The 20,296-nt window shown below is 41.0% G+C and overlaps 1 protein-coding gene across 16 annotated transcripts in view; it reads right to left on the minus strand.

Annotated features, from left to right (window-relative positions):
• LOC128015755 (regulating synaptic membrane exocytosis protein 1-like) overlaps positions 1-20,296 on the minus strand; it is a 79,446-nt gene that overhangs the window by 12,502 nt on the left and 46,648 nt on the right. For 4 of the 16 annotated variants that reach the window (XM_052599873.1, XM_052599855.1, XM_052599924.1 and 1 more), the window contains 16 exons: positions 20,127-20,226; positions 19,810-19,933; positions 19,295-19,341; positions 18,609-18,727; positions 18,312-18,442; positions 17,455-17,626; positions 16,934-17,087; positions 16,459-16,515; positions 9,101-9,254; positions 8,897-9,010; positions 8,313-8,375; positions 3,792-3,881; positions 2,513-2,578; positions 2,192-2,305; positions 1,770-1,876; positions 1,429-1,467 (listed from right to left, as the gene is read on the minus strand). In XM_052599873.1, the coding sequence (XP_052455833.1) occupies positions 1,429-1,467; positions 1,770-1,876; positions 2,192-2,305; positions 2,513-2,578; positions 3,792-3,881; positions 8,313-8,375; positions 8,897-9,010; positions 9,101-9,254; positions 16,459-16,515; positions 16,934-17,087; positions 17,455-17,626; positions 18,312-18,442; positions 18,609-18,727; positions 19,295-19,341; positions 19,810-19,933; positions 20,127-20,226 (1,651 nt within the window). Of the gene's footprint in view, positions 1-1,428; positions 1,468-1,769; positions 1,877-2,191; positions 2,306-2,512; positions 2,579-3,791; positions 3,882-4,644; positions 5,283-7,844; positions 7,923-8,312; positions 8,376-8,896; positions 9,011-9,100; positions 9,255-16,458; positions 16,516-16,933; positions 17,088-17,454; positions 17,627-18,311; positions 18,443-18,608; positions 18,728-19,294; positions 19,342-19,809; positions 19,934-20,126; positions 20,227-20,296 lie in introns of those variants that run through there. The other 12 variants (XM_052599987.1, XM_052599863.1, XM_052599899.1 and 9 more) reach the window with 12 other exon arrangements.

Here is a 20,296-nt window from a genome sequence, read left to right on the forward strand (position 1 = left end):
TTACTTCTGGTGGAAATGAATAATTTTCTCTGCTTGAAAATCCAGCATAAGGAAATACACTACAGGTGAATGACATAAAAATAAAAATAAAGATTATCAACATACTTCTCTAATTATGTGCATATTTGAATATTTTCCAGAACAGAAAATCTGCACATTGGATAAAGCCAGGTTCAAATATTCCTGTTTGAATTTTTTGACATATTAAAGTGATTTTGGATTTCTATACGAAAATACTGGAAAGAAACATGTTTTTATGAATAAAATGTTATATAAATCAAGTGAATGTTATTGTGAACAAATCCCTTTGTGAAATCATCAAAATATAGATTCAAATATGTAAGTGCTGCTTTTTTAAGATTATGCATTGTAACTGAAATCTACAAATACAAACAGATAATAAAATAAACACTTGAATATATATATATATATATATATATATATATATATATATATATATATATATATATATATATATATATATATATACACATATATATATATATACACATATATATATATATATATATATATATATATATATATATATATATATATATATATATATATATATATATATATATATATATATATATATATATATACACATATATATATATATATATATATATATATATATATATATATATATATATATATATATATATATATATATATATATGGATGTATATTGGATGTTTTCTTTCATGTTATGGAAGCAAATAAAGTCCAAAATCACAAAATCAACCATGGTTTTGCCTGTAACATCTACATTTTGGAACAATAGTAACTGGTTTCTAACAGGTCCAAACTGTTCATTAGTTGGTTCACGTTGGCAAACCATCTTTGGCCAAGAACAAAATGGATGGTCAGCCTGTTTTTGGAACAAAATGGATGACAAGCAAATAACCAACTTCTTTGAGTTATTAAATGACTTATGAGTTATTATTATACTATATGTTCCAGATATTGTGGATTTAAATGCTGCGTTCCAGGCAGGTTTTTGAGCCCGTGGGTCACGACTTCAAACCACGACTCACGACTTTGTACCATTCCAGGCAAGTCACGCTAAAAACTTCCTTGGCGCAAGGAATTGTTGTTAGATTATTCATTTTATTGCAATGTTTTATTGCCCTAAAATCATTTTTTCAATGTGTACCACTTGCATAAACACCGCATCCGTAGGCAATATTATCAGTAGGGGATGCCATTGTTATTTCGCAGGCTATGTGACGTCAGAACTCAAAACTCGGAGTACATCGATCTAGTACGAGTTCACGGGTGGGAAGTCACGGGTTTGACTGCCGTACCAATGCACTTTCACGGGTATAAGGTTGGAAAAACACGGGTTACAGGTTGCCTGGAACATGGCATTAGACAAGCATGTGATCAATTCTAGGGCAAAATGCAGAGAATGGAATGAGATACCTGAGTTAGGTTTCTCCTCAGGTTTACTGTTGACATGGTCTTCATTAAGATGGGGTTGAAGGAATGAGATATGGCATGAGAAGAGACAGAAAGATGTAAGGTAGAAAGATCAACAATGTTGACCACATGAAAAAAAGACTACGGATAGAGGAGTTATGATATTATCTGACATTTATAAAGGCAACTGGCACTGGGACAGATTGATGGGTTTTGGGTGTGATTTTGGATTGTAACAGCATTCCAGATTACTGCTGTCTGTATTTGTGAGTATTTAGAAAGAAATATTTTATAGGTACCTAGAAAGAAGAGAGAGAGAGAGAGAGAGAGAGGGAATTCCTTACCTTGCTCTATACTGCTGCTCTTTGCAGGGAGTTGTGGCAGCTGTCTGCCCCTGCGCCCTAATGACGTTGTTCCTGCCGAGGAATAATGTCCACCATACGGAAGTTCTCTGGGAAGAGAGAGATTTTGTAAAAAAGACAGGGGAAAAAAAGGAAAAAAGATACCTTTGTAGGAGAGTAGAAAAATGGACTGATTACTATTTTGCATCTGCTGAATAAATATTAAATTGTGATTAAAATATGTTATTTAATTGTAATACATTATGTACTGTGATTACAGAAGCACAAGAAAGCAAATTTGAGATTTGGAGGTTAGATTATTCATTTTTTTATTGTCAACTTTAAACTATTAGATTATAGCAGTAAGCAGTAGTTCGCAAAATAAAGCAGGAGCAGCCAAGCTCTGAGGGGCTCCCAGCATGCACCTGTCAGCTCGTGGGGAGTTAGGGCAGGAACCCCCTAAGTTGGTCTGGCCAAAGGGCCTGAGGGGAGACTCTCTCCTCCCTCTGCCACCCCTAAGGATAGAGGTGGGCTGGAGTCTAAACACAGCCATGGCAGAAAAGGGCATGGGCCAAAAGAAAAAAAAAAAGGTAAATTATGCAATGAAATAACACAAATTCATACATCTGAAATGGGTAAAACAATAACAAACAAAGGTAAAAATAGTGAATAAGCATAAATTGACATAGAAAACAAATACAGATAAGTGATGAAGAGATGTTTAAAGGGTTAAGATGAGATCTCACCTGTCGCCATCAATGGTTTTCTTGTTAGCTATCTGACAGCTTGACCTATCCAAATTGCCAGAATGCCTGTGAGATGGAAAATTACTAATCCAGAAAACAAACAGAATGGAAAAACCAAAAACAAAAGGAGGAATGCAGGACGGTAAATGGAAAGCCATTATGGAGCTTAAGGCCAGGTGATGCTTCTTTGACTTGTTTCTTTGAAACGGTTACAGAAAAGGATTGTTAAAATTATACGCACATACACACACATACGCATGCACACACGCACGCACGCACGCACACATAAAGCACACGCTTTACTAACCAATTATATCTTAAACGTTTCTGATCAATTTGAAGCCACACACCAGTTATTAATTTGAATTAAGTCTGCTTGGTACAAACAAACATAGGTATTTGACGTGAAATCATTTTGGGAATTTGCCTAGTGTGACAAACTAAATGACATCTAAAACTATTTTATAAAGCTATTTATATATAATTCCCTTGGAATTATAATCTTCAAACATTATTCTGTGACAGTTTATTTACATTATGTGATAGAGTTTGTAATGTTGTGTACATTTTGGGACTTTTTAATAAAAATAAAAAAAGGTTATATCTACACAGTCGAATGGAATGCAAAAACTCATTATCTCAAAACAACTTGGAATGCTGATAGAACCTTATAATTCCAAGGGGACGATATCTAAAATGCATATAACATTATAATTTTGACCCAGACAATGTTGTTTTTTATTTATTTTAATTTTTTTATTTTTTCGTGGCAACTGCTAAAAATATACCCCAGCGACTTAAGACTGGTTTTGTGGTCCTTTGTCATGATTACATCACTATTAAATTTTAATTTTATTTTATTTTTTTTTACATAAAACGATTCCTCTATTATAATATATTTTAAAATGAAAATCTGAACTTTCAGCAGTCTTAACTGTTTCACCCCATACTTTTGAAACATTACATTACGACAATAAATCCTGGCACAGTTTAGCTGTGGAGTAGGAATAGTGTACTTGTAGGAACTGATTTCTCGGTAGCACTTTATTTTACAGTCCTGTTCCTCATGTACATACTATGTACTTATTATAGTAATTACAATAACTATGAATAACTAGGTACTAACCCTAAACCTACCCCTAAACCTAACCCTACCCCATGCAGTTACCTTGTATTACCAGAACTTTCTTAGATAAATACACTGTAAGTACACTATAAGTACATGTTAGTACACGTACTGTAAAATAAAGTGCAACTGATTTCTCATGTTTTCACATACCTTTCTCTTTCTAGTGAGTGGAAGTTTGACTCTGGTCTTAAACAAGTTGTGCTGGCACTTCTTATTCTGTCTAATGAAGGCTGAAGATCACTGGAAGAAAGAAAGAAAGAAAGAAAGAAAGAAAGAAAGAAAGAAAGAAAGAAAGAAAGAAAGAAAATACATTATTAATCATAATGAACATAGAGTATACATTATTAACCAAAATGTTACAGTAACAGCAGGGTCAGTGTTTCCTTTATCCACTGAACAGATCAAGTGTTTTGCAGTGTGTTTTGAAGGTTCTTACACTTGAAATCCTTAAAATCATAAAACGAGTGCAATGGGTTTATTGTTTCATTTTAATAACACTTTATGACCAATGGGACAGTTTGCAAATGATCTGTTCTCTTTCTCTGCTTAGCACAAATATTACACTGGGAAAAAAATGGTTACCTGAAAATGGCTACATCAAAATGACATAAAAAGTCAAAAATATTATATAATATCGCTGAATCAACCTGAATCAATTTATACCAACAAAAAATGGTATAAATATATGGGTATATATATACACTTTGTATGGGCCATGTAGAATATCACGTAGAAATATATCTTTAAATTAAACACTTTTTGCAATGAAACTTTATATTACTTTTTTTTTTTTTTTTTTTTTTTTTTACATAGTAATATGGGAGGGGGTGCCATCAGTATTATACAGATAAGGCATATTATAATTTTAATAGTTGTTTGCTGCTTTGATTTCTCAGGCATATATACTTGTGGCTTTTCAAGAACAACACAAAATATTTTAATTGCTCCCTGTCCCTCTCACTTGCTATTGATTGTTATCTGGTTTGGATTTTGGGTGCCTTACCCAGAGCTGACCTCATCTGTGAACCTGAGAACACGCTGTGGAATGGCACTAAGAGGGATAACGCTATCCCTCTCTGTTCGCCGGGACGGTTTGTTCTTTGAGCATGCAGGGAGGGTAGAGCTTAGCATGGGAAGAAACAAAGAAATAAACAAAATCATGCATAACAGACACAAAAAGAAAGTAAAAATCAACAAAAGAAAAAATGAAGCAAAAGAAGAGATGGGCTTTTCATATGTGAATGTCACAAGAAGGGAAATTACTTATGCTCTCAGTTTAATATCTAGATCTAGAAGCCATATCTTTGATTGGGGTTGCCAACTTCAGAAGAGGACAATAAGGGACACTCTCGGGTACTTTATAGGAAAATAAGAGACAATATATGGTGTCATGCTGTTGTGTACAGGTGTGCTTGCAGCTATGTATGTCTCAAGACTCTGCTAGACTGAATTAAATGCTAAAATTAATTTGTGATATATTATTTTGCTGACATAAATGTCAGCTGTAATATTCAGTTAATCTAAATATCATACTGAAGAGTTGCAGCTCCAATCCCCTTAAATACAGGACAGAATGTGTAAGTTTTTGTCTTGCAGTAACACACAGTGATTTGTTCATGAATGATTTTGCATGTTTGAACAAATTAGGTGATTCAATGGCACTTTTATAAAGACAGTAGTTACTTAATTCTTTCATGAATGAATCAGCCAGTTTGAATGAATTGGGTGAATTAATGATTTTAGAATTAATACTTGTTGGCTGATGATGAGATGAGAGATAAAAAAAAAAAGTTTAATGTGTTAAACAATATTTAAAATGTGTATAACAAGTGTCAGACTCTGTTCCTTGTTTTGTATGCATTTTGCTCCCCATGTGCTTTCCTAGGGCTTATTTGGTTCTACCTGTCATGATAATTGTGTTTTATTAGTTCCTGGTGTGTTTTGTCCTACCCTCATCAAGTACTGTGTATTTATAGTGAGTCCTATTTTGAGTTTCTCTGTAAAAACATCCTGTTTTCTATGTTCTCCGATGTCTCCTCATTCCTTTGTCTCCTCATTCCTACACAGTAGCAGAGCTCACTCCAGTGTCGGCTCCAGCCCCAGAGCTCACTCCAGTGTCAGCTCCAGCCCCAGAGCTCACTGCAGCGTCAGCTCACTCCAGTGTCGTCTCCACCCCCAGAGCTAACTCCAGTGTCGGCTCCACCCCCAGAGCTCACTCCAGTGTCGGCTCCAGCCCCAGAGCTCACTCCAGTGTCGGCTACAGCCCCAGAGCTCACTCCAGTGTCGGCTACAGCCCCAGAGCTCACTCCAGTGTCGGCTCCAGCCCCAGAGCTCACTTCAGTATCATCTCCAGCCCCAGAGCTCACTCCAGTGTCGGCTCCAGCCCCAAAGCTCACTCCAGTGTCGGCTCCAGCCCCAGAGCTCACTCCAGTGTCGGCTCCAGCCCCAGAGCTCACTTCAGTGTCATCTCCAGCCCCAGAGCTCACTGCAGCGTCAGCTCACTCGTGTCGGCTCCACCCCCAGAGCTCACTCCAGTGTCGTTTCCAGCCCCAGAGCTCACTTCAGTGTCATCTCCAGCCCCAGAGCTCACTGCAGCGTCAGCTCACTCGTGTCGGCTCCACCCCCAGAGCTCACTCCAGTGTCGTTTCCAGCCCCAGAGCTCACTCCAGTGTCGGCTCCACCCCCAGAGCTCACTCCAGTGTCGGCTCCACCCCCAGAGCTCACTCCAGTGTCGGCTCCCGCCCCAGAGCTCACTCCAGTGTCGTCTCCACCCCCAGAGCTCACTCCAGTGTCGGCTCCACCCCCATAGCTCACTCCAGTGTCGGCTCCACCCCCATAGCTCACTCCAGTGTCGGCTCCACCCCCAGAGCTCACTCCAGTGTCGGCTCCCGCCCCAGAGCTCACTCCAGTGTCGGCTCCACCCCCAGAGCTCACTCCAGTGTCGGCTCCAGCCCCAGAGCCGGCTCCAGTCCCAGAGCTCACTCCAGTGTCGGCTCCACCCCCAGAGCTCACTCCAGTGTCGGCTCCACCCCCAGAGCTCACTCCAGTGTCGGCTCCAGCCCCAGAGCTCACTCCAGTGTCAGCTCCAGCCCCAGAGCTCACTCCAGTGTCAGCTCCAGCCCCAGAGCTCACTCCAGGGTCACACGGAGGGCTCATGTTCTAAGGTAAGCAGGGCTCCAGCCATAGAGGCCCGGATGGGGGCTGGGGCTGTGGCCTCGGAGGCAGCTCCACCATGGCTTTCTATTCTGCATGCCCTGCCATGGCCTCCTGGACTGACTGATCTGCCAAGGTGCCCCAAACTGCCAGATTTTCCATGGGTCCCATTCCGGGGAATGGATGCTGACCTGGAGGCCTTCTGCCTGGAACCCTGCTCCTAGAGGCCTCCAGAGCACCCCTCCCCCCACCCCGTTGGATGTTGTATGGCGCAGGACGCGCCTTTCGGGGGGGGGGGGGGGGGGTGGTGGTTATGTTAGAATCTGTTCCTTGGTTTGTGTGTGTTTTGCTCCACATGTGGCTAACTTGCCCTCAGTTGATCCTTCCCGTTCCTGTCATGATTATTGTTTAATTAGTTCCAGATGTGTCTCGTCATCCCCTCATCAAGTCATGTGTTTTTATGCCAAAGTTATCTTAAACCCAATTAAAGCATACTTTTTATGCAAACTTAATTAAGTATATTTTTATCTAAAAACTGTTCACTAGGTTTGGAATCAGCAAGTGATATTATATTGTATTGATATTTGGGCTATGATAACAAAACAATTTGATTCTTTGTCTTTAATATATAGTTATTCCAAATTGTAATATTGCATCTTCTCCTCACTTGACTCTCGTCTTTACTAAATTGTGGTGTTTTTCTTAAATATATTAGTATTTGATTATACTGAATTTCGGTTAAAATATTTGTATGCATTTATTAACACAGTAACAACAATTTTGCATGAAATGGTTGGTGGAATATTATAATACAAACAAATATAATACTACAAACACAACTGCTTTTAAAGGAAAACATTATACTAGAGTACAGAGATACAACACAAAGAAAGGGACGGGAAACAATGTCTGAAATGACTGAAACAGCACACCAATCAAACTAAGCAGAGGAACATATAAGTTTACTGCAAGGGTCTGAAGGTTTTCACTTAAAGTATGGGAATCTGCTCAAGCACAACAATGATACTCAGGTCATTTCAAACAGCTTACCTGTAAATTTCTTTATGTATACCATTCACTAATAAGGGCATCTTTGGGGGAAGTGTGTTACAGTGTCTAGTTAATTTCCTAATTACATTAGCAGAAACAAGCAGGCAAAAAATAAAAGAAATAAAGAAAGAAATAAAGACAAAAGAAAGAAAGAAAATCATTACCTATAAGCAAGCACAAAAATATTTTCAATCATTGACATGGCAGGTATAGACAACCGATGAAATGTCTAACTAGAACTAATCTAACTTAGAAAAAATCAAGGAAAATGAACACAAAGATGCTTGAATCAGGCACAAAATAAAAAAATGTATTGTATTGTTCTAAATTATCTTATCATATTTATCGTCATAAGTTTTGTAGGCTCTAAAATTGTCAAAAAAAAAACAAAAAAAAACATAGAAAACAAGGCATTCTGGGATACAGGTAACTCAAAGTGGCAGCTTATTCGCAGCTCTGGATTTTTACCTGTTTGTATGCAGGCACTCAGCACTCCCACCTCGGATTGATCTTTGCATCTCCAGGACCTCGCTAAGGTTGCCATGGTGATCGTGACACATTGACAGTTTGACAACCAAACATAAAAGAAAAGTAAGAGGATGGTGAGGAGAAATAAAGAAAGAAAGAAAGAAAGAAAGAAAGAAAGAAAGAAAGAAAGAAAGAAAGAAAGAAAGAAAGAAAGAAAGAAAGAAAGAAAGAAAGAAACGGAATATGTATAGAAAATGATAGACATGTATTTAGCAATATTTGTATTACTATTAATGGGAATGAACTAAAAACTATGACTGTTAGTCATATTAGTAGTATTAGTATTTAGTAGAGCAACAGCATAAAACAATTTGACACAATATGAAAATCACATCAAATTCTGTTTCTTAAGCATCAAAGGTTCCTCATGCTATTTATCATTAATAGTAAAAAGATCCAGGTGTGAATAAAAACTTGTTTCAGTATAACTAAAGCATACGATTATGTAAAGTGGTGCAATGCTTTGCACAATCACACACATTTTATATACGCTTTTGGAGCATTAAGCATTAAAATAGCAATACCTGTCCTCTGAATATTCATAGTCAGAATCTCCAGAGCGATGCTCCTGGTGGAAGTCATGGTACCGAGAGGGAGAGTAGGAATGATGGTGGTTTTTGTGGATCTCATCCAGACTCCTGATAAGAGGATGAAGGGTAATGAGTCTAGCATTAAACATAAATCATCGTCTAGAGTGCAAGACACTTCACACAGTTGATGTGGCTCACCTCTGCACAGGGACGTGTGCCGGTCGTGAGCGGGCTCTACACTGGTCTTCTCTGTGTGGCGATACTGACCGAGAGCGATGCTGTATGGCTGCCTGTCTCTCAGGTACGGTCAGTGTGCTTGACTTCTCCCGGTCTCTGGAGTTCCTCTCTGCTGCTTTAATACAAATACATTCTGTGTCACAGACTTGTTCCAGTCAATAACATACAAGGACATCAGAGAGTGACAATAACACAGCCACATTGATATTTCTAAAACTACAACAACAATCCATGCCAAGGGATTGTGCTGAAGTGCCGGCACAACTGCTACCGCTCTACACATGCTAGAAAGAAACAAGCAAATAAATAAATGAACAAATAAAAATAAAATCTGCATTATATGATTGTACTATTACAAAGTTTCCTCCGTCTATTTGTATAATCACATTTTACATTTTACTTTTATTTTATTTGCTTAGCAGAACAAACCTAAGTGTACATGATGCACGAGTTTTGGGAAGGGCAAGAACGAAAAAAAAAACAAACAAAAAAACTTTGCATTCCCAAAAAGGTTTTGCGTGTCCAAGTATTCATCTGTAAAACATAACATTCTCTCAGAAAATTCTCTCTCTCTCTCTCTCTCACTCTCTGTTCTTTTGTGGTATGTCTTGACATAGTGATTAGAAACTAATTAGAGGCACCAATGTTTGATCCAAACATTACTCATATCAAGCAAATAACACCACAAAAAGCTATCTGTATCAACGTTATAGATTAATTTCCTAGAATACAACTGTAAACAACTACAGATGATGCTACAACTGATCTAAGATTTGCTGGTTACAACCACAGAGATGAGAGCTTCAATTAGCCTAACCTTCTCCATTAAATCACAATGTTAAACAAAGTATTAACTTAAGACCTAAACAACATATGTACCAATTTCACTGAAGCACATAGACATTCCACTACAGTTCACTCATGAAATTATCTATGAAGTGAATGTATTTAGCACAGTTTAGAACTGGAGAAGCACTCTGACTTGCAATTGAAAGGAGTTTATGCTTTTGTAAAGGAAATCTGACTTTTATATTACCAACTTGCAGTTACGTTAAAAAGTAGATTTGGTAAGGAAGTGGACTGTCCCCCAATCACTGTTGAAAGGAATTTTATATGTGCAACAGGGTTTCAGAGAATTCATGATTCGTGCATTCAATAAACTTTTTTTATGATTGCTCATCAAAGCACTAAGACTGAACAAGTGCAAGTTTTCATAAATTAATAAACAGAATATAAATGGAATATAAATGTCAAAACATGTCACATTAGCAAGTTCTCAATGTTGAAATTAACTATGAAAAAATAATCTTTGTGCAACTCTATAGTAAAATGTTAATCAAATGGATTGTCGAGGATTTTCAAACCTGTCCTGGAGGGCCCCCAGTCCTGCACATTTTGTATGTCTCCTTCATCTAACACACCTGATTTAACCCATCAGTCTAAAATAGGGGGTGTCTCATTAGGTAGACATGCAAACTGTGCAGGGCTGGAGGCCCTCCAGGAGAGGTCTGACAACAATCCTTGAACTTTATCTTGGATATCAAAAATAAATGTAGAGTTTATGAACAATATAACATGTTTACTGCAGGTCTGAGAACTTGCAGCACTATTACACTAAACAAAATTATAAATGCAACACATTTTCCTCATTTTTCATGAGCTGAGCTCAAATTTCTAAGACTTTTTCTATGTAGACAAAATACCTATTTCTCTCATATACAGTACAGACCAGTACTATTTTTAATGTTTTTGAAATAAGTTTCTCCTGCTCATCAAGCCTGCATTTATTTGATCAAAAATACAGAAAAAACAGTAATATTGTGAAATATTATTACAACTTAAAATGATAGTTTTCTATTTGAATATACTTAAAAAAATAATTTATTCCTGTGATGCAAAGCTGAATTTTCAGCATCATTACTCGAGCTTTCAGTGTCACATGTAACATCCATTCCCTATCTGTCGGTCACTACGAGTTATGTCGAACGACATATGGGGTCTCACTTGGGAGGCCAATCATCTCTGAGTTTAAGAAAAAACAGCAATGACAATTGGCAAGTGGATTTAACATACCTGAGCCACTCCCCGTGCCAACGGGTATAAATAGGGTGACAGGTGCATCCACTCATTAGATTTTTGCTTCGGATCCGAGTAGATGATGTATCCAGTCTCTACAAAGTCACATCTGTGTGTTCGAGAGCTGTTCCTGGTCGGTGTGACGCCGCATTACAGCGGTGTCCCTGTGAGCGATTCCCCCGAGCAGTTCGGCTAAAAGAGCAGTTTCTAAAAGAACAAATCGCGGACGATTCGCATCTTTTCAAGATGCCGTTTCGTCCGTGTCCTTCTGGATGCGGTTGTTTCCTGTCTTCAGTTGACGGTCACGAGCGTTGTCTGCAGTGTCTGGGCATCCAACACGCTGAGGCTGTGCTTGTGGATGATTCATGCGTCTATTGTGGGCGTATGAACATGGCAGCGCTGCGATCACATCTTTCACTCCTCAAGGGGAGTGCAGTAGACCCCTCTGTCGCCACCCGTCCCGGTTTCTCTGGCTTGAGCAGGGGACCGCTGGCTGGCGCTCTGGGAGATCTGAGGGTTACAGTGAGAGCTTCTCCGCCGGGCCCCGGCCCACGGACCTCTCACTCCTCCCGCAGCGCGTGCCCCGTGCGGCTGCCAATTGATTCTGCTGGGCCATCTTACAGCAGCCCCAGTGTGTCTTTCGGTGTGCTGCCCGAGGATCAGATGTCGATTGCTGCATCGGGGGAATGCGTTATCTACCTCTGAGGATGAGGCGGGTCTGCCCCCCTCGGGTGTTGTCACTGCTGCCGAATCTGACTTGGAGTTGTCGGCCATGGTTGCCCAGGCAGCCGTGAGTTTCAGGCTGGAGGTGACTACACCGCCCAGCCCCGAGCCCTCATGGCTGGATGATTGGTTTCTCGGTGTGGAGCGCACCTCACAACCTCGTTCTGCCCCGGTTCCTTTCTTCCAGGAGGTGCATGGAGAGGTGACGAAGTCGTGGAAGAAACGGCCAGAAACCGCTCGTCTCCCTCTTCCATCCTCACCACCCTCGATGGTGGGACAGTCAGGGGGTACGTGGACATTCCCCAGGTGTAGAGAGTGGTTGCTGTGCACCTGTGCCCACAAAACACTGCCACTTGGAGGAATCGTCCGCGTCTCCTGTCCAAGGCCTGTAAGCTGTCGGCTGCTCTGGCTGCCAAGGTACTGCGGGCCAAGCTGCCTCATCCCTGCATGCCATGGCCATCCTGCAGGTACATCAAGCCAAGGCATTGAAATCAATGCATGAGGGTGGTACCTACCCGAAGCTGATTCAGGAACTGTGCACGGTGACTGACTTCGCCTTACGGCTGATGAAGGTCACGGCGCGGTCCCTCGGGAAGGCGATGTTTACGCTGGTGGTCCAGGAGCGACATCTCTGGCTGACCCTGGCCGAGATGAGAGACGTCGACAAAGCCCGCTTTCTCGATACTCCCGTCTCCCAGGCAGGCCTGTTTGGCGACACAGTCGAGGACATTGCCCAGCAGTTCTCGGCGGTGCAAAAGCAGACTGAGACCATCCAGCACATCTTGCCCCGACGTGATCCTCCAGTTGCCACCATTCCGTCGCGGGCAGCGCCTCAGCCTGCTCATCGCCGTGCTGAGTGTTATTCAAGCCCGGTGCGTTGAGCCCTGCACAGGAGAGCTGCGCCCCCCGTGTCACTCCCGGCTGCAAAGTCATCTAAAAAGATGGCTAAGCGGCCCTGACAAGGGCAACTCGGAGATGTGGGAGACAGCTCTTCAGGAGCTGGAAGAGACAGAGCCACTCCTTCCCCTGGAGGAGGGCCGGTTGGATAATCATCAGTTTTTGTTTCTTTCTGTTCCAGCGCTGGTCCAATGGCGGCGGCACCCACTTTGCCAATAAAAGAGCAATTTCCCTTTCCTCCGAGTTGCAAGGCTTGTGGGTTGACGATGAACGAAGCATTGCCTCCTCATTCTCACACACGACGCCAACTTTCACCAACGGTCAAGAGGTCACGGTTCGGAGACGCAACGCCTCTCCACGTGTCTCTGGCCAGTTCCTCCGGGAACACGAGGAGTGTGGCTGTGATGACTTGGAACGCGATGCCTTCTGGTGCCACTTGTACGGAGTTTGGGAGCATGGCTTGCGCTGCCCAACCCGTCACGCTGGCTCATTCGCACGGTCCGACTCGGTTACGCGATTCAGTTCACCCGACGACCTCCCAAGTTCAATGGCATCCTCGAGACTTCGGTGGCAGTCCGGGACGCCTCTGTCTTGCGCGAGAAGATTGCTGTCCTGCTGGCGAAGGATGCAATCGAGCCGGTCCCTCCAGCCGAGATGAGGACGGGGTTTTACAGCCCTTACTTCATCGTACCCAAGGAAAGCGGTGGCCTTTGGCTTATCCTGGACCTGCGAGTCTTGAATCGGGCACTGCACAAGCTCCTGTTCAAGATGCTGACGCAGAAACACAGTCTCAATTGCATTCAGCCCAAGGACTGGTTTGCAGCGATCGACCTGAAAGACGCATACTTTTATGTCTTGATCCTCCCTTGCCACAGACCGCTTCTGCAGTTTGCATTGGAGGGTCAGGCATGGCGGTACAAGGTCCTCCCTTTCGGGGGACAGCCAACGTGCTCTCACGACAGCTCACCTTTCCCGGGTAATGGCGACTCCATCCCCAGATGGTCCAGCTGATCTGGAGTCGATTTGGGGAAGCCCAGGTAGACCTGTTTGCTTCCCACAAGTCCTCCCACTGCCAGCTGTACTATTCCCTTTCCCAGGCCCCCATGGGCACGGATGTCCCGTAAGAGCGCTTCACATATACATGGACTGCACCCAGAGCTTCAGAAGCTCTGAGCATCTCCTGGTCTACTTTGGAGGTCAGGAGAAGGGGAAGGCTGTCTCCAAGCAGAGGTTGGCCCACTGGATAGTGGATGCCATCGCCTTGGCTATCATTCCCAAGGCGAGCCGGGCCCCCTGGGGGTGAGGGCCCACTCCACACGGAGTGTGGGCTCCTCTTATGCGTTGGCGCATGGCGCCTCTCTGACAGACATCTGTCGAGCTGCGGGCTGGGCGACACCCAACACCTTTGCGAGGTTTTACATCCTCCGTGTAGAGACAGTTTCTTCCCGTGTGTTGGGTAACAGGTAATTGGCGGGGAGGGCTGGCTGGGTGTCGAGCTTGCTGCTCCATTCCCCCTAACATGGGGATATGAGAGCCTTTCTTCTCCCAGTAGAGTCCCCCGGTTGGCGTACCCTGGTCGAGCATCCTCCAGCAACCTCGGCAGTCAGACTTGGTGGAGCAGTCTGTCGCCAGGCCCAGTACTGGTGTTAGCATGCCCGGAGTTCCGGTCAGCCCCTGTACTGGGCTAGGTGTTCATATGGCTTGACTCCCTACGGGTAATCCCATATGTGTATTCTTCCATGGTAAGGTTACCCTCTTGGCAAACCCGTGTCTTCCCTTGACAGACCCGCTCTGTCAGTCTCTTCTGGCAGCTGTTCCATCCCTACTCTAAGGTAGGACCTGCCTCAGAGACCCATTCCATATGTAGTACTTCCCCCCGGGGCCAGTCCATATCAGTATCTCCACATGTCACCTCCCTATGAGTAGGATGTGGTCTCCGTAGCGACCCTTTCATATCGTCACTTCCCCATCGTCTTGCCAAGCTGTAAGAACAAATAGGAAAGATTTGAAGCAATCTTTCTCCGAAGGTTGGAAATACCTTCCACTAACTTTGTGTGGGCAGAACAGCAGCGTGGCCTTCTCCAGCAGCGATGTACTCTCCCTTTGGCCCCTTCGGTACCAAGGTCAGTGAATTTGCGCAGGGGCTTTGGGAAGGTTACGACCTTAAGTGTAGCTTTTGTGGCACGCCAAGGCTTGTCGACAATTGCAGCACCACAGGGTTGTGATGGTGTTCAGGTTGTGGCGTTTTCCATAGGACATACAGGGCAGATGGCAGACAGCATGTATGGCGTTGTGTGGGTGAAAGAATTGCTGATGTAAAGTTGTTGTGAAACGAGTGGCCCATGGTGGTGGTGGGGTTATGGTATGGGCAGGCATATGTTATGGACAATGAACAAAAGTGCATTTCATTAATAGCATTTTGAATGCACAGAGATACTGTGATGAGATCCTGAGGCCCACTGTTGCGCCATATATCCACGACCATCACCTCCTGTTGCAGCATGATAATGCACAGCCCCATGTGGCAAGGATCTGTACACAATTCCTGGAAGCTGAAAACATCCCAGTTCTTGCATAGGCAACATATTCACCGGACATGTCACCCACTGAGCATGTTTTGGATGCTCTTTATCGGGCGTATACGACATCGTGTTCCAGTTCCTGCCAATATCCAGCAACTTGGATATTTGCAACAAATGGTGGTCACACCAGATACTGACTAGTTTTCTGACCCCCCCGGACCCCACAATACAGAAAAACTGCACATTTTAGAGTGGCCTTTTATTGTGGCCAGCCTAAGGCACACCTGTGCAATAATCATGCTGTCTAATCAGCATCTTGATATGCCACACCTGTGAGGTGGATGGATTATCTCGGCAAAGAAGAAGTGCTCACTAACACAGATTTAGACAGATTTGTGAACAATATTTGAGAGAAATATGTGTAAAGTGTTGTGTTTATAATTTTGTTCAGTGTATGTTCAATATAGTCATAGAACATATTATATATATATATATATATATATATATATATATATATATATATATATATATATATATATATATATATATATATATAAACTTAAGATTCAAAGTATCAGCCACAGCATATTCGTCATTTACACTCTAAATTCTACAGCAAGCTTTTCTACAGACATGCAACAGAGGTAACATCCATTTGTCATAAGACCCATATTAATCCTGTTACATGCTGTAATACACTGTAATACACACTCGCTTTATGATCTCTAGCTACTGCAGCTTGACAACAAAATTAAACAGGTCTTATGAAGGTGACAAAAAGTGTTCTTTTTTTATAGTGATTATAGGAGTGATTTTTCCACAGTGTCCATGCAGAGAATTCATGTGTTTCTGTGGTTCAGTTTAACTCTTTACAGCCCAGCACAGGGGGAGAAAGATTGTATGATGTTTTATCACAAACTAACACAACCTTCTTTTTTAATCTATTATTTTATTCTAATCATACACAGCAGTTTGATCTTATGACAACAAGTGTAACACTACAGTACACATCTACAGTAATAATAATGTGAAATTAGCTTTCTCTCTCACCCTGTGTTGGGTTTCTACTCTTCAAACACTATAATCATTGCCCCCACCCACCTGAGGACACTACCGTTATACCATCATCATAATCTGTTTCAATGATGCGTTGAGATCCTGAGACACACACACATATACACAGCATACAATTCAACTGCTGAACATAAAATACAACATATATTGTAATTGCATATATAACCTGGAACCAAAGCAATTCAGTTTCAACTTATTTTTCCTTTACCCTCTTCGCAGCATGCACTAGGGTAAGAATAATTAATATAGTTCCATTGTCTGATCAATGATCATTTGATCATCTTCGGGATGTCTTTGTTCCTTTACTCCATGACATTAGTGACAGAAATGTTCATTAACATTAAGTCTCTTTTGACATTGCAAACAATAAAGACTAGGCATAAAATATACATAATGACAATAATTCAGTCTTTTCTATATTAAGACAAATGAAAATATGAGAAGAAAGCAAATGATATCATGCACACACACTACTAGCTCACACGCACCAGCTTATACTTACTTTGCAGTTTTTTACTAGGACTTTCTCCATGAACATGTCTGCGAGGGAGGCAGGGGGACGGCTGAGGCAATGGTAGGGACGACACATCATGGGTCTGCAATTTGTACCAGTGTGGCTGGTCATCCAATAGAGCTGTTTCTAGCTCTATCAGAATCTGCTCCAAAAGAAAACCAAAAAAGGGGGATTTTAGCCATGAATAACTATTTGGAGGCCATAAGGACTCAAAGAACTACTAGATACTCATTACACCTGAAAAACAACATTTGTCTGCTTCAGAGCAACTGCACTAGGGGCATGTATAAAATAGCATACAAACAAAATGAACTTTAAAGAACATACAACTTAGTTCCTTCCAATTGTGATTTAGAAATACAAACTTCATAAGGTGCTTTGAATAACTGACTATTCTTGTGCATACCAGTGGAGTCAAGAACAAGTACATTTTATGCATTCTTTTGAACCTAGATACAGGTACACAGATATCTTACTGTCAAGACATTCTAATTTAAACACACACACACCTCTCCCAGAAATTCACTCTCTTCCTCTTGGACTCTGGGCTGGTCCCAAACAGTGATCTCCAGCATGTGCTCTCTGAAGTCTCTGCGGTGGACGTGAGAATACAGGAACGTCTGGTTCCACTTTGGCTCTGCACTCTTCTTCACTGTTTTCGTCCTTCTTTTGCTCTTGTCACTAAAGGAATTTAATGTGATTATAAGAGCATGTATAATCTGCAAAATCCGGCAAAATTCTTCCAAAAATCAGCTTAAAATGCAACAAAAAATCTGCAGATTCCATTTCCATCTACTTATTATTCAATTTTTGACAAGGAATTCATTTTAGAAAACCAGCAACTCCCAAAATGGAAAATGCAAGTCAGATATTATATCAGAGACCTAGTATATGGATAAAATGTTGTATAGAAGAAAGGAAAACATGCAAAAACATTCCAAACAGTAAAAAAATAAATAAATAAATAATCTCCGAGACCACAGATCTACACTATCAATCAAAAGTTTTTGCTCGAAAATGCTTTAAAAAGTTTATTTTTTCATCTAAACAAATACAGTAAAAAAATATTGTATAAATGTAATTTATTCCTGCATTGATTTTTCAGCAGCCATTATTTGAGTCTTCAGTGTCATTCATGAACGGTGATTTAATGCTCAAGAAACATTTATTTTTCTTATTTGACACAGAAATCTTTTGAAAACATTATTCATTTCATTACTGTCAATTTAAATCATCATCACTGAATACAATTCAAAACCTTACTGACGCTAAACTTTTGAATGGTTCTGAATGCAAACTATTACCACTTGAGAATGCTTGATAATTCATAAAGTTAGACTGTAAATTAGAAAACAAAAAAAGTTACCTTCTATCAGGAAGAAAATACATTTTGACATAGGGATTTCTGGGTCGTCCGTCTGGTCGAGGGGGCAGTTCTCGTGCTTGTAGGACATTGACAATAAGTTGATGGCCCACTTTATCATACCATAATTTCACCTTGGTAAAAAGAAACAACACTTTCTAAAATAGTTCAAGGTGTGCCAATAAATTATTTGCATGATAAAAATAGGTCAACCTTTTCACCACACCAGTTCCTTTTCAGGTGAGAAAAAAGGTGTAAATATGTTCTCTCCAAAGTGTCCCCCCCCCCCTCCATGCTTACCGACAACTGGCCTGGCATTATCAGAGGAAGTTCTCTCAACATCCCTGGACTAGTTGGTGACATTACAGAAATGGATGGACGCTCCATCTTTTGGGATTCATCTATAGAACTCGAACCAGCTGTGAGTTCAAAAAGTTGACATGTTATTGTATAGATGTACACTTGTATATTGTACACTTATTGGTGATAACTTTTTTGTTGTTGTTAAAGTGTTTGTCATGTCATATTCATTTTGGTCAATTTCCTTTTACCAAAATTAAATGTTTACTCTATGAAAATACTATTTAGTTGTCGAGTGCAAAAATTAAACAAAAAATCATACAGTATTAATTTAAACGTAAATCAACATTTACCAAAAACAGTCAAAGAAAACCAGTTAAAACGTGTTGACCAACAAACTTTTGTTAATGACTATTTTCACAAGTATTTTGGTTTATGTCATTAACACTGCCCTTGTGTCAACCCTTGAAAGTCAATTGTGACTCGTTTCGATCCATTTTAAGCACATGGGGAAAAGAGCAGCTTGGACATTGTGCTAAATATCTCCTTTTGTGCTCCACGTAAGAGAGAAAGTCATACAGGTTTGACATGACACAAGTGTGAGGAAATGATGACAGAATTTTCACTGAACAAACTATTTGAACTATCACTGTGCTATATTTTTAAACTGAAGTCACAAAACCTACTTGATTCTAGAGGAGGATGTGATGTCCCTGGAATCCGTGGTGTATCTCTGTAGAACACAGGAGAAAATAATGTCAGTTGACGGATCATTAGCTTCTCTCTCTGTCAGTTTTTCCACACACATACACACTAACTTGACTGCACATTCTCTCTTGAGATGTCACGGCAAAACTGTCCTGACACAGGAAAGAATAGGGAACCGAAGGATCGCTCTAATGCACTGGGTGAACAGTTTTAATGGTGAGAGGAGGGTCTGGAGCATGTAGGGTAACAATGGGGACACTGGAAAGAAGAACACTCTTAGATACTTCCTGTTTACTTACTGATATGCTCTATAGACCTTTGTCAAGAAGTTTTTGGACAGAATATGTTGAATACATCTTTGACATGCAACAGGAAGAAAAATCACTATAGTCATTAATATAACCAAAGGTTTGTTTTCTATTTTTCATTGCCAAACTAATTGCTTAATTTATATATTTATTAATTTTATTTTTTTGTGGTTTGTTTAGCTTACCCAATCGGTCTAGAAACAACTATTTCCACTTGAGGTGCTGACTGGGACTCCAGAATAATATTGTACACTTCCTTTTTAGTTGCTCCAGGCAATGCCTTTCCATTCCACTGCAGCACCTCATCGCCTGAAATCAAAAAAAGAAACCATTTAGCACTGCGGTGTCCTACATAGACAGACTGACTGAATAATGAGCTGTGAAAAATTACACGTAGATATGCAACCAAAAATATCAAAGGAGATCTAGCAGAAAACATTTATAAAGCACAAATAAAAATTTCTAATACTGCCGTTTTCTTACAAAATTAAATAATTATTACCTGCTCGTAAATGGCCTACAATGTCAGCCAAACTTCCTTTCTTTACTTTGGTGATAAAGGCCCCCAATCTCCCTGACTCTGTCATTTTCCCACCAACCACCTGCACAGGACAGATGAGTCAAATCATGTCAAGTCACCTTTATTTTGCAGCACTTTATACAACAGAAAGC

Source organism: Carassius gibelio, chromosome A1 (genome assembly GCF_023724105.1).
Source record: "Carassius gibelio isolate Cgi1373 ecotype wild population from Czech Republic chromosome A1, carGib1.2-hapl.c, whole genome shotgun sequence".
Classification (NCBI taxonomy): domain Eukaryota; kingdom Metazoa; phylum Chordata; class Actinopteri; order Cypriniformes; family Cyprinidae; genus Carassius; species Carassius gibelio.